General features: G+C 42.1%; 1 protein-coding gene and 1 long non-coding RNA gene across 2 annotated transcripts in view; one reads left to right on the top strand and one right to left on the bottom strand.

The window, feature by feature from the left end:
• MCPH1 (microcephalin 1) overlaps nucleotides 1-485 on the bottom strand; it is a 119,726-nt gene extending 119,241 nt beyond the window's left edge. The window contains 1 exon segment of the mRNA XM_017814560.1: nucleotides 418-485. Coding sequence (XP_017670049.1) covers nucleotides 418-436 — 19 coding nt within the window. The 5' untranslated portion in view covers nucleotides 437-485.
• Nucleotides 486-1,183: 698 nt separating this feature from the next.
• LOC108497127 lies at nucleotides 1,184-14,003 on the top strand. The gene is made up of 3 exons (XR_001874689.1): nucleotides 1,184-2,260; nucleotides 10,907-11,046; nucleotides 13,928-14,003. It is a non-coding gene; the product is annotated as an uncharacterized LOC108497127 (long non-coding RNA).
• Nucleotides 14,004-14,531: the final 528 nt, after the last annotated feature.

Below are 14,531 nucleotides of genomic sequence, written 5' to 3'. Positions count from 1 at the left end.
GGACTGACCGGAGCAGGAAGAGCGGATGGCGGCTCCGAGCCACGCAGTACCGGGAGCCACCCCAGCGGGGCAGCCCGAGCGAGGCGGGTCCGGCCCGTCCCGGCACCTCACACTCACGCCGGGCCTGCTGGGCACGGCCCGCCTGCCCCGGAACCGCCGGGCCCCGCCGCCGGGCCCGGGCGGGTTTGCGGCGAAGCCAGAGCGACCTGAGGGGGAGCCCTGTCCCCCCACCACGGCCGGCCGCGACTGCAGCCTCTCACCCGCCCGGCCCGGCCACTTCCCGCCGGCTGCCCAGCCGGAAGGTGCCGGGGCAAGGGCCGCAAGGAGAAGGGGAGCGGGACAGTGAGGCCCGCGTCAGCCCGGCGGCCCTTCTCGGCCGCGCCAGGAGAAGCCCTCGCGGGGCGGACGGGCCGGTACCTGTCAGAACGGGCTCCATTGCCGCCACAACCCGGGAGGCTCCGACACCCGCCACCGTTCAAACCCGCCCCCGCGCCGCCCCGCCGCGCCTGCGCTCTGCGCGGGGCCGTGCCGGGGCGCGGAGGGGGACCCGGCGGGCCCGGCTTGTGGGGGGGCTGGAGCGACCGGCGGCCGTGTCGTGTCCACACAAGTCTGGGGTGCAAAGTGGTGCGTGCTCCACGCGGTCCTGCTCAGAAACAGGTGTGTGCTCTGCCCAGCTCCGGCCCTGCCCTGCGCCGGCGGAGGTTCGTGACAGCGAATGCTGCTGGAAACTGTGCTACAGAATCACAGAATCGCTTAGGTTGGAAATGACCTCTGAGATCATCAAGTCCAACCTATAACCAAACACCACGATGTCAACTAGACCACCAGGGACGGTGACTTCACCAACGCCGTGGGCAGCCCATTCCATTATCTAATCATTAATTCTGGGAAGAAATTCTTCCGCATGTCCAACCTAAACTTCCCCAGATGCAGTTTAAGCCTATATTATATTGTCCTGTCACTAGTTGCCTGGGAGAAGAGACTGCCACCCAGCTAGCTACAACCTCCTTTCAGGTTGCTGTAGAGAGCAATGAAACCCACTCTGAGCCTCCTCTTCTCCAGCCTAAACAACCCCAGCTCCCTCAGCTGCTCCTCATGTGACTTGTGCTTCGGACCCTTCACCAGCTCTGTTGCCCTTGTCTGGACACGCACCAGCGCAATGTCATTCCTGAATTGAGGGTCCTAGAACTGGAGACAGAACTCAAGGTGTGGCCCCATCAGTACCATTACAAAAGAAGAATCATTTCCTTCTTCCTGCTGGCCCCACTATTTCTCTGCAGGTTGGGATGCCAGGATGTTTTGACAACCAAACACTAAGTGAATTTTCTGTGTTGCCATTCACCATGAGGAGTCCTCAGGAAGAATTTTAGTTTCTAGAAAGGTGCATCAGAGTACCAGTAGCCTCTGAACTTTCTGGTGGCGCAAACTACAGTGTCTGAAATGAAAAAGCCAGCAAAACAGGGATTAGCAAAGAGCACTATGAGACGGTATTTATGAAAGCTTACAAAATTGCTTGACAGCAACTGTACTATTAACTATAGTTAGTGCACCGTAGTGGGAACTGGCTTTGGTGCTAGAAGGCTGAAGTGTAGTAAATGTGATACCAGAGGGAAATTAGAGAAAAACTGATGGTTTCCCCAGGAAAAATGATAAAATGTATAAAAATTAATAGAATTAATGAGTATAAAGAGATTTGCCATGAGAAAGAAGGAGTACATCAAGGAAAATGATGCTGCACAGCTTCATTATGCATCTCATACAGCTCAGGGGTTGCTATATGGCTGGGCAAATATGGTTGTCCTGAAATCTTCAATGTGCAAACCTCATTTCATCATCTGAAAAATTATGTAGCAGATATGGAAAAACAAGAGAGATGCAAAACAAGGATACTGAGTGATTTCCTTAGCACAAATCACTATTCAGACAAAAACTTGTCAGGCTGGAAAAGGAATGGTGGAAGCTGGATGTGCTAGAGGCCCTTAATATCATAAACATATGCAGAAGGTGGACCTGGAGCGGTGCGTTCCCGGCGACGGATAGTGAGCACCAAAAGACTGGCAGATGGCGTCTTCTTGGAAGAGATATTTCCACGTTGTGCTTCATCAGGCTGTGGAAGTGTGTTCAGAGTGCTAGTACACCACATGGTTTCTAGAAGCATATTCAGCAAATTCATGAAATCCATTTTAAGACTATAAAAAGTGTACAAAGCCATCTTTCCCTCAGTAAAGCCCTGAATTGTATATTGGTGGACTCTGAGAAGGTACAGTGAATACTTTGGTGTTTTCTTTTCTTTTGTTCTTTGTTTCAGTAATTTCCCACTGGAGAGACAGTGCTGACCTAAAATACCTTTGGGTCCATTATGTCCATTCTTACTTTCATGGACAGACTCAAAATCTTGACCCCTAGGAGTCTTCCAAGCAGATGGCTGTACCAATGCTATTTAAGATATCTTAACTTATTATATAATATTTTAGTATTGATTCAGTTTGTTTAATTTCCAGGGCATTGATATGGCACTAGATCTATGGCATATGTTGAGCACAGGTTCTTGGGTACTTCATCTGCTGAACCTGTGACAGACTTCCTTTCAGTTTCGTGTTCACTATGTGTATAAAGTGACCAGTCAATCTACATATATATATGTTTGTTTGCATTTACCTATCTTTTGGATTTCTGTCAGTATGTTACACAGTATTTTGCTAGGCAAGAATGTAATATTTTTACCACGGTACTCAACCGTGCCTCAAGGAAAAGGGAGTCTAGTCTTAATGCAGCGTCTATGAACATTAATCTGAAGGCAATTTCAGAAGTGGAGGTAGGGGAGATTTAAATGTACACTGCAAACCCTTAGTAAAAAATCCACAGGCTGTGTTTGAGCCCTTATGTAAAAGGTAGTAGCAGGGGCTGTGTTTGAGCCCTTATGTAAAAGGTAGTAGCAGGTTTTTAGATGCTAAAGGGAAATATACTGAATTGTACAATTATTTCCGTGTGCTCTGATTCTACACTGGTAGAGAAAATGAAGAGTAGTAGTTGCAAGAAGATGTTATAATTCATTATCGGAGCAGATTAGGACTACTCTTGAGAACACTGGGTTTGGAATGCCCACCTTTTTTATTACAGAAACAAATACATACAATGCCAAAAATATCCTACAAATTTACAGTTTTGTCCTAAACTGTTGACATTTTGACCTCAGAGTTACTTCAGGTTTTACAAGAACTCAGTTATCAGATGGTGACTACCCTTCGGAATTCCATGAGTAGTTAATAGCTGTCTGTTCTTGCGCCAGTATTGTCTTGCTGTCGGTTCCTCCTTAGCATTTATAATCCTGTAGTACTTACAGAAAGCAGCAATATATTTTTACAGCTGCTGTTCTGTCAGCTTGAATACATCAGGCTGTTTTAGCTTTCATGCCATAACGAACTCCTGAAAATGACAACAAATGGAGCTTACTTACATTAAGTAAGTGCCATCTTAATAGGCTTGTTGTTTGGGTTGATGACATGCAATTTCATGGTGTCTATAAAGCTAGGAATGTAACATCAACTATTAGATTGACATGATTTCTGCACATTCTGTTACTAGGACATACAGGTTATAGAATGCAGCACTGGCAAGAAAGAGTTTTGCAGGTAAATAATCTTGAGAAAGGAAGGAACAGTGAAAATTACATTTCAACTGACCTCCTAATCAAAAAGAATTAATAGTCCCAAAAAAGTAAAAGTCCTATGAATACTGAAATGTTTGTCAGGCATCCAAAGAATTTGAAAAACTAAAAAAAACCCAACAATGCAAGTAATTTTCCAAAGCTAGGTAAAATATGAAAAAGATCTGTATTCTCAAGTCTTTTCTTTGCTAAAGCCAGCTCTTAACTGATTGATATAAATTGGAAGAGACCTTTGGGATTGTATTTTGTAAGACTGTATCACAGAGACAAGGTTCATTTCTCAGAAACAGAGTTCAGATGGTGAGCTATGTATTACTTACTCCCTAAGACATGACATTAAGTGTATGAAAGATACCTAGAACAAATAAGGAGGTTTGCTATTATTAAGTGGAGTCTAATTTTGTGTATTGATTATTGGGTGGTATTTGTTTGTTTCTTTGGTTGGTTGGCTTTGTGTTTCCAATTTGGGCAAACAACAGCTTTAACCTTTTGTATTTTTTTTTTTTTGACATTCTTAAATTTCCAAGTGTAAGTTATGTCCCAGATAAACTTAAACAACTGGGGTGCACTGCTTCCTATAAATCAGTAAATCCCACTCAGTCAATTTGTTTCTTTAACACCTGAACACTTGTGTAACAATTGCAGTTATCATCTCTAAATGCTACTTGACCACTACTGATGTAGAGGCAGGAAGAAGTGCTTGGAGGAGATGCAAACTTGCATGGTCCCTTCATGGAGAAAGCTCCAGAAAGCAGCTGTGAGTGTCCACATCCACTATCATTGTCTCCTCTGAAAAAGTAGACTCCTCATTTTCTCAGTGAGCCCAACAGTTCTTGTCTGTTCCTGTTTCAGTTTGAATTTTGATTTGTTAAGTATCACACAAAATTGTACAGTGTATCTGTTGTGTACTATGCCATTAACACTGGACTGCTAGATACACTTTACATAATTCACCCTATGATCTTTTTCTCGGAACCACATAATTATTCTGTGATAGACTTATATTTCCAGCTCATGAGTTATGGCATCGTAACTGCTTGTTTATTAGTTTTCAATTTCATTGCATTCCAATATGTGAGCTCATCCAATTGTTTTTGTATTCTGGTCTGCCTCTGTTTTAATAAAGCCTCTGTTCAGGCCATCTACAAATTTCATTAGTACACACTTTTTTATTTCCAAGCTCATAATTAAAATAGTAAGTAAGATGAAATCTTAACTGTATCTAGCTGGAGCTATGACTGGGTCTTAACTGCACCTTCAGGATCTCCATTAGAATATTCTTTAGTTCTCCCTCTCCTGTGATCTATCTTATGCCTATTTACTTTCCCCATTTAGGACTTGAACAAACCCCCTTCTTCTTCTTCTTCATATGTAGTAGTAACATAACATATATCAGATGGTTTATTAAAGGAACTTACATTTAATCTTTGTTACCTCCGTCTAGAAAACAGTTTTCTTATGAAAAAGTGGTATATGCTAGCATGATCTCAGGAATCCTGATTTATGCAACTGACAGTTTTTTTCCCTTCCCTGTGCCATATGGTGTTCCTAAATGCCTTTTCCTTTCTCCTATCCTAGTTGGTATAAAAGTCAGCAAAATTGTTCCTGACCAGTTAGCACTAGGAAGACATCTTTAGGCCCAGAAATGGCCACTTCCAGCTGATTAGACTTTTGATGATGCATAGTAGAATTACAGACCAGGAAGCCAGCTGAAAGTGGTGCTAATATAGCTCAAAATTGGGACTATACTAGTGAAATAAACTCTCATGTTGCCATTTTTCATACCACATAGTGATCTGACATACAGGCTGGCAATAGCTTGTGCTGAACAGGAGTCACGCCTCAGTAGCCTTAGAGGCATTCTAGTCTCTTTGCTTCTCCACAAGAAGAAAGCCTCCTGAGATTGCCAACAGTGGCTTGTTTGTTTTCCTGTTTTCCTCCTTTGACCGATGTTTGAAAACATGTTTCAACTTACCACTTCTGTTTTCCAGGGTAGTTTAATCTAAACAGACAAGAGGAAATTCTTATCTCATATTTTCCCTGTTTATTTTAATGTATATTATGTAGACTGTTAGTATATATTAGTAAAACAAACAAAGAAATATTACTCACACTTACATTGTGAGTAATATTGGGAAAAAACAGTTACGTATGCTTGTCAGATGGATGTGTATTTATCATTGTCAAAAAACCTTTACTGCTGCTCTCATTTCTTATTTATGTTTCATGGAACAAGGAAAAAATTTTGAGGGACATTTGTTGGCTGTCACGAAGGAAGTATAATATTATTGATCATGTAGTCTTACAAAATTGTTGAATGTTCTCATCGATGACATGATTTTGTTCATTTTCCAATGTGATATTCATGATTAAGAAAATGACATGAAGTAAGTAAGTATGAAACCTTCAGGAAATGAAAAAGCAGTTAATATTTTCTTCTTTCAGCTGAGGCGGTAACACCAATTTTATTTTTTCTTTCTACTCTGTAATTTAAGAAATCACTGTTTTTAAATCCACAGCTAATGTGCTGACACAACACCAGTTTTATTTTGAGTTTGTGAAACACTGATAATAGGATAGAGACTAATCCTTGTGGAGTTTTATCTCTCCCAGTAAGACAATGTCTTTGACACACTCTGACCCCTGCTATGAAGGCCTACTGTGGAATAAAAACACAGCACCATGCTGAAAAGTAACAGCCCATCATGTAGCTGAGAGCATGACTCAACAACATGCTAATAAGCAGGTGTCTGTGTTGTTCATGCTGGCATGGAAGGCTTATGCATTTGCCCTCTGAACAATTTTCACTGCCTTCAATTCAGGTTATGACTGCAGCTGTGAAGGGGTGGGAAAGACAGTTTATCTGACCTCTGTACTGAAATTCTGTGCTGAAGCTTTGTGATTTTCCCAAGCAATGTAGAACTGGACTGCTGAACACAGGCTGCTTGCTTGTCATACATTTGTGTGGAGACGCAGATCCAGACTATGGAAGACAGAATTAATGACGAATATCCAAAATGCTTCATGATCCTATTGTCTCTTGGCTAAGCAGCCCAAATGGTACTGTTTAGAAGCATGGTCCTGTTGCATATGTTCAGGCAAGTCTTGGTTGTATAGGTGAGACCAATTTAAGAGATTTCCATCCTCTGCTGTGAGCTCCACAGCTTTTGTGAGTCTCTGGAAAAGTGTTCCAGAGGGTGAATTTGGAGTTCAGGCTGTGAACTAAAGCAGAAAATGTGCTGATTCGCATCTGCTACAGCTGACTCAGCTCCTGAAGTGCAGTGCACACAGCAAAGAGGACAATATTAAGTGTGAACTTCGTATATCTCCCTGACACAAATGACCAAAGCTCATTTGAAGGCATCTGAAGTGCGTTAGTTGCCAACTAGATCTTCTGACTTGTATTAAGGATGAAGTGGTACACACAGGAAAGGAGCCTTCTGTTTCCGTCTCTTTGGGAATACACAGCAAAACAAGGACTATTACTATACTTGTACTATACTTTGCCCATATCCCATCAGCAGAGCTTGTTTCCCAAGTTCAGTAGGATATAGTAGAGTTCGGGTTCAGAGAAGTGTGACTGGTGTGAGTAGAGGTATGTGATAGATTCCATATAGTTTAGTGGGTCTCAAAATGGCCTGAAAAACAGCCAAGTGGGAGTGATTGGGGATGTGGGTGTGTAAAAAGGAGTGACCTGGAGAACGATATTGGGGAGAGGCTGTTCACTCTCTCTTCCCAATGAAGAAGAGTTCAGTAGAAGGCATATTCAAAACAAAAAGAAAATGTGAGGTTTTTTCCACACAAGAGGAACTTAAACTGTGGAACTCCTGGCAGCTGGTTGTTGTGGCTGACAGAAGTGATCGCAGAATTTAAGTGGGTTACTAGATACTTCACAGTTGTGCCTAGTTCAGGAAATCCTGAAACCATAAATAGGTTGAGACTCTATCTGAGATATGTTACCAGATTAGGTAAACTCTGACTGAGAATATATATTTTTATGTTTCTAAAGTTCCAAGTTGTGAGAGCCTTGATGCTGTAAGAAAGGAATCGATTAAGTTTGTGAATGATTCCAACTGGGGGGTAGTGTCAGTACTCCTGACAGTGTTTAAGGCTGCCATTCAAATGGACCTGAATGGGCCAATAGGAACCTCATTAAATTCAACAATGATATATCCAAAGTCCTACATCTGGACAAGAAGGATACCCGACAATAATAAAGTGTGGTTTGGGTTCTTCCTGTACAAGAAGGACATGGGGAGACTGGAGTAAGTTCAGTTAAGGGCCATCAGGATGGCTGGAATATGTGGCCTTTGAGGAGAGACAGAGGGAGTGGAACAGGTTGCGCAGAGGGGTTGTGGTATATCCATTCTTGGAAGTTTTCAAGAGCAAAATGCACAAAGATCCAAGCAAATATTGTCTGAGTTCAGTGTTGCACCTGACTAGACAAACTCCCAAGATCCCTTGCCACTCGATATACCCTTTAATTCTATGAATTTTCAGCCAGATTAACTCTCTGATCTAGGTCATCACATGACTTCTGAGCAACAGTGTCTGTGTGAAGCAGGGAACAGGGCCACATTATCAAAGGAGGAGCTGAAGCTCGTCTGACTTGTGCTGTAGATCAGGACAGTGTTCTAAAGATGGAAAAAACCACTTGGAACAACACCACCTGCAACCTGATCTTGTAGAGAACAGGTCTGCTGCCTTCCTTGGACCTGAGTAAAGGTGCAATGAGATCTGTTATTGATTTTTCGTGTAGGAAACAGTGAAGTTCCAACAAGAAGTCCAAGGGCAATCAGGAGAGACTTCAGGGCCTTGGGACAACTGATTAAGGGATCAGAAGCACAAGTAGTGTTCTCTGTCCGCCCAGTTGCAGGAAATGATGGGGGAAGAAACTGGAAGAGCCAGCATGTCAGTAAGCTGGCTCTGAGCCTGGTGTACCTGACAGAATTTTGGGTTTTTTGATCATGGGTCGGTCTACATAGCACCAAACCTGTTGGCAACAGATGGGTTACACCTGTCTCAAAGGGGAAAATGATCTTTGCATAGGAGTTAGCAGAGCTAATTGAACCAGGCTCCCTACAGATAAGTCTGAGGGTGGTATGCCAATGTTTGAGGGATGGTCTGCTAGCGATGGTGTTCAGTACATGGACCACATTTGAAATGTCCTCATACAAATGTGTACAGCCTGAGGAATAAGAAAGAAGAGCTAGAAGCTTTGACCCTGTCTCAGAGCTATGACATCATTGGCTGAAGCAAAACCTGGTGGAATGAGCTCCATGGCTGTGATGGACAGGATGATTAGGCAGGGCAAACAATTCCAAAATATCAGAAGTCAAACAAGTAGTACAGAAGACTGGCTTGGATGAGCAGGGATTTTCTTCTAAAACTTAGGCAGAGGAGAAAAGTATATGGACATTGGAGACAAGGACAAGCAACATGGTAGGAGTATGGAGATTCTGTTCACCACTGTAGGGAAAAAATTCTCGTGGCCAAAACTTGATTAGATTTGTGAAGCACAACAAAAAGGGCTTTTTAACATATGTTAATAACAAAAAGAGAATCAGAAGTAATGTTGGTCTGTTGCTTTAATAGGGACACAGATAAAGTGGAGATGTTTAATGCCTCTTTTGCCTCTTTTTTCAACACTGATGATGGTCCCTGGAACCCCTGGAGCTCCGTGTTGGAAGGGTATGACTGGCAGATGCTGAACTCCCAGCCAATGATGAACTTGTTTGAGACTTCCTGCTCCAGATGGATATGCATAGATCTATAAAGCCTGATGGGATTCATCCCAGAGTACTGAAAGAGCTGGTTGATGTCATTGTAGGACCTCTCTCTTTTATTTTTCAATAATCTTGGGAGTCTGGAGAGGTCGCAGTCAACTGGAAGCTTTTCAAAAAGGGCAAGAAGGAAGAGCCTGGTAATTACAGGCCTGTCAACCTCACTTCAGAGTCTGGTAAAATTATAGAGAAGGTTATTCTGGGAGTTATTGAAAAGCACTTCAGAGACAATACAGTCATTGGTCACAGCCAGCACAGGTTCATGAGGGGAAAGACCAACTTAATTTCCTTTTATGACCCAGGGAAGCCAGTAGATATGGTGGTTTGAGATTTTAGCGAGGCTTTTGATACATCTCTCACAGTGTCCTTCTGAATACAATGTCCAGCATAGAGCATAGTAGTCCATAATAGGTTAGGTAAGCAATTGGCTCATGAGTCAACATGAAAGTTATAGTAAACGGGGTTACATCAGTCCCACAGCCAGTCACCAGTGGGGTTCTTCAGGGGTCAATTTTAGGGACAGTGCTCTTTAATGTTTTTATAAATAATCTGGATGCATGAATCAAATGTACATTAAGTTTGACAACTATACTGAATTAAAAGGAGCTGTGGTGTCCCCCAAGGGTCTGGAGAGTAGCCCAGAGTAAAGAGATCTGGGGATTTGGTTTGATGGCAAGTTGAATATGAGTCAGCAGTGCCCTGGCAGCCAAAAGGGCCAACTGTGTCCTGGGTTGCATCAAGCGCAGCATTGCCAGGTGGTCAAGGGTGGTCATTTTCCTTCTCAATGCTGCAAATGTGTAGCCTCCACACTATTGTGTGCAGTTTTGGGTGCCTCGATATAAGAAGGACATAAAAGTATTAGAGAGTGTCCAGACAAGGGTGACCAGCATGCTGAAAGATCTTGAGGGCAAGACTTAGGAGAAGCAGGTCACTTGACTTGTTTGGCCTGGAGAAGAGAAAGCTGAGAGGTGACTTCATGGCAATCTACAACTTTGTCAAGGCAGCCAGCGGAGAGGCAGATGCTCATCTCTCTGCTGACCAGAGATAGGACACAAGGAAATGGAATGAAGCTGTGTCAGGGGGAGTTCAGATTGGAATTAGGAAAAGGTTCTTCACAGAGGGATTGATTGGTCACTGGAACAGGCTTTCCTGAGGGAAGTGGTCACAGCACTGAGCCTGTCAGAGTTCAAGGAGTGACTGGTTGATGCTCTTAGTCGTATGGTTCAGTTTTAGGTAGTCCTGTGAGGAGCAGAGAGTTGCATGCAATGATCCTTATGGGTCCTTTCCAATTTGGGATATTCTATAATTCTGTGAATACTTTACCATTGGAAATGGTGTCTTCCAGGATGCTATAAAGTACTTAGTTTTTAGTGCAATGTTTATAAAAATTACTGGATAGAGTCACCTGGAGTTCTCATTATTTCATAATTTTTTGTGCTGTATTTTCCCCCTGTAGGTGCAGAGACCTTTGGAAGAAATGGTGAGAATGGAGAGGGTAACACCTGCTCAAAGAAGCTTTTGCTGCCCCGAAAAGGCTTTAACGTGGGAAAGAATTCATTCTCATGCAGGATGCTGTGTATCTTTGTCTGCCGAGAGGTAACTCCCTTGCTACAAGTGATAACATTGTCACAGACATGCCTAGGGGCCCCTGCAGGGGGGGGCAGGCAGGCCGTAGAGCACAGGGGGAGAACACAGCCTTGGGTTTTATTGCACATACAAAAGGTGGTGTTATAAAAGCACCAAAGTGGGTTTCCACTTTCGCCTTTTGTCTTTTCGGCCACAGCCTGGTGCCTGGGGTTACCTGTGTGCATATCAAGCCTTACACCCCTCTCCTTTTCAAACGTGTTTCAACAGCATCTAGATTAAGACCTGCAAAAAAGTTTTTCACATGCCTCTAGCTCTGCTTAGCTAATCTGTTATCACAGTAAATCGAAGAAGTGGAAGAAGTGCAGCAGAACTAAGTGTAACTCTCAGTGCTGCTACACGTGAAAGTAGATTGTCATCATCATGGCTAGGCTTTGCGAACGGAGATTTGGGAAGGGCTCTACCTACGTTTGTTACAAGCACGCTGGTGGCTAAAAAGGCCGATACGAGACAGGCTCACCATATGTTTTTGATAATCGGGGATGAAACTAATCTTTTATGCAATTCTAGTGAAACCAGTAGTTAATATGGTCCATCTAATATTAAATGGAATAAAATTTAGGAATTGATTATAAGGAAGAAGTTAAATGGCAGATGGGAGACTTGAGAGTGCTAAAGATTAACCCATTTGCATTTCAGTTGTTTGAAGTTGGATTCTAATTTCTCTTTCATTAAGGCAGGGATAGAATATATTTGAATCATCACAATACAGTGAAACCTATCAGAAGAGTAAGCAACTCTGTCAGAATGTTCAAAACATAACAAAACAAGATAAAAGGGTGCTCTGCAGTTGGGTGAGCTACAGATACAGAGATCACTTAGTAGGGATTTGCAATATGAACTGGATTTGTTATGCAATAACCCAGTGGATGTGAAAATTTAAAGTGACGTATAGATCTGCTGGAAAAGCTGTAGAGATCCACAGACTGGAAAATACTGAAGCCCACAGACAGATAACAGGCCTGTTATTTAACATTTATAAGACATCTTAAAGTTTTAGATTAAAGATTGTTTTGTACTGTGCTGGTTTAAAGGTAAACCAGCAGGGGAAATGAACTCAACTCAAAAGAGAGATTATAAATCAGAATAACAATTTAATAAAATAATACAATAAGTATGATTATACAGACAAACAATTGGTTTTAACCCACAAAACCCAAATGCATAACCCAGCACCCTGGGGCACGAACAGAGTGGTGTTCTTTGGGCCCCCTGAGTCCAAAGTAAAGAGAGAGGGGAAAAACCTGTTGGTGAGAGTGCTGTTGCAGTCTGGTCAAGAGTGATGATTGCAGTTTGGTCGAGGGTGGTGGTTACAGTCCGGTTGAAGAGTGGTGGTTGCAGTCCAGTTGAGAGTGGTGGTCTCAGTCTGGCTGAGAAGGGTGATCTGCAGTTTGGTTGAGAGTGGTGGTCTGCAGTCTTCCTCTGGATCCCAGGAGTGATTAAAAAAGTTCCAAGACTCCAAGATTATATATCCTCCAGTTCAGGCAGGAATGCCCAGCACTTTCCTCAGGGTGGGGAGCTCCACAAAGGGTGTGAGGACAAGAGCATTCTCCTGTCTCACAGGCCTCTTAACACCTAGTTTATAGCCTGAGCAGTCAGGCTCTGTGGGCAGATGGTGTAAATGGTTCATTGATAACAGTTTCTGGGAAATGGCATGGAAGGCTATAGAATACACAGTTTTGGGTTACACTCATACAATGATGAACTGGTCCCAGCCGTTCTAACTAGGACATGTACAAAGTCCAAGAATGGGATTATCTTGAGGTGGTTATCTAACTACTTTAGTTTCTGTATTCTTTCAGATAATGCAGTTCTGATATAGTGCAACACAAAGCTAGACACTATATGAACTAAGAGATTACCTTGTTCTTGCTGTATTATATTAATTTGCCACGTGTATATTGCATTTCCATATGCTTGTTGATAAAGTTGAAAAAAAACCTATTCTTTTGTGAAGCCCAGCAGCTCTACATAACATTTCCAAAACTGATTTCTGTTCATCTAGTTGAAGTTTTCACATCAGTTTTTGTTGGCTGGAAATTAGGGCCCGAGACTCACAAGCATATGACTAGCTGTAAAAACACTTTTGGCATGAGTAGTAGGCTCCAGACCAATGATTAGCCTTTTTATGATAATTTTGGGTGCCTAACTTTGTGTGGCTACTATACAGAACATTTTTGTTGATAAAGTATGGATCTATAGAGCAGTCATTATAGAACACATCTGTTAATTTGTAGCACAGCAGCTTGTTCAATAGCTGCCAGAAAGAAACTGCTCTTACCTAGGAGCAAGTGAATGATTGATTACTCTTTCTCACTGACCCTCGAGAAAAGTATGTACATGAGTTGTTACAGCCGAATGACAAATTCATTGCTTGCTTATGGCCTATGTTAACTTCTTTTATCTTGGTAAGTTGCTGATAGTCTTAGAAAATGTCATCTACCTCTGAAACAAGACTCATAGGGAAGTTTGGATTGAACATCTCAAACTGTTAATTGGTTTGGGAAAATGAGACCTACACCTAACATTTTCAAAAATGGCAAAACATTGGGGCGAAGAAATAGCTTGTTGCACTTTCATGTAGGACTTGCAGATAGTAGCAAAATTGTGTCAGACAAAAAGGAAGTTAATATATTACTAGGAAAAAAGTTGCATCACTATACTTGCTTGAATAAAAAGTACTATATAAAGTCTCAAATGGGATTGTAAAAGGATTCATGCTCTAGGAATATAGTCAGTGATGTGGAATTCATCTGCTTTGCCTTCCGGTTGGAACAAGGAGTTCTTACTGGCAATGTATTGGATTATAAAAAGGATTTTAATGTCTCTTAAGGCTGAGGAAGAGACAAAGTGTTCTTACAGAAAGAAACTTCAGGAGTGGCAAAGCTCAGGAAAAACAATAGGATGAATGAGGTCAGTGTATTTTTGAGTGAAGTCTATGTCTTTTTCACTTCATATAAGGGAAACACTTTGAATCCTGTATGTGTATGTCTTATTAGAAGCATAGAAAAATTATTACTGGGATGATATATGCTTCTTTCCAGCAGTTTAACAAGTCTACTACAAATTAGACTCATCATAATTCTCAGTATAATAAATGTTAAGGGCATTTTGAATTTCACAACACTACTAAGGATAACATTTGCCTCCCGTTGTTTGAAATGCACAGACCTTAAGTATTTGGGCACACAGTTTTCATGCAGTACATCCATGATAAAATATCTTTGAAGGTGAAACAGGCTTAAAAAATTATCCCTTCTGTACACACATGGTAATGCCATTGTTGTTTACTGTCCCCTCTTAGTGGCAGTAAGCTGTCAGATTTTCATGATGCATAGTTGGCTATATTCAGGTTGGTGGGTCTTCTCCTCCAAGACGAATTTTTTTGAACAATGTTGCTTCATTTTAGTAATCTGATTGAGAAAAATAGGTGGGAC

This window comes from Lepidothrix coronata, unplaced genomic scaffold (assembly GCF_001604755.1).
Source record: "Lepidothrix coronata isolate B3197 unplaced genomic scaffold, Lepidothrix_coronata-1.0 Scaffold45, whole genome shotgun sequence".
In the NCBI taxonomy this organism is placed as follows: domain Eukaryota; kingdom Metazoa; phylum Chordata; class Aves; order Passeriformes; family Pipridae; genus Lepidothrix; species Lepidothrix coronata.
The sequence above is the reverse complement of the archived record's forward strand: the minus strand, read 5'-3'. Positions and strand labels throughout refer to the sequence as shown.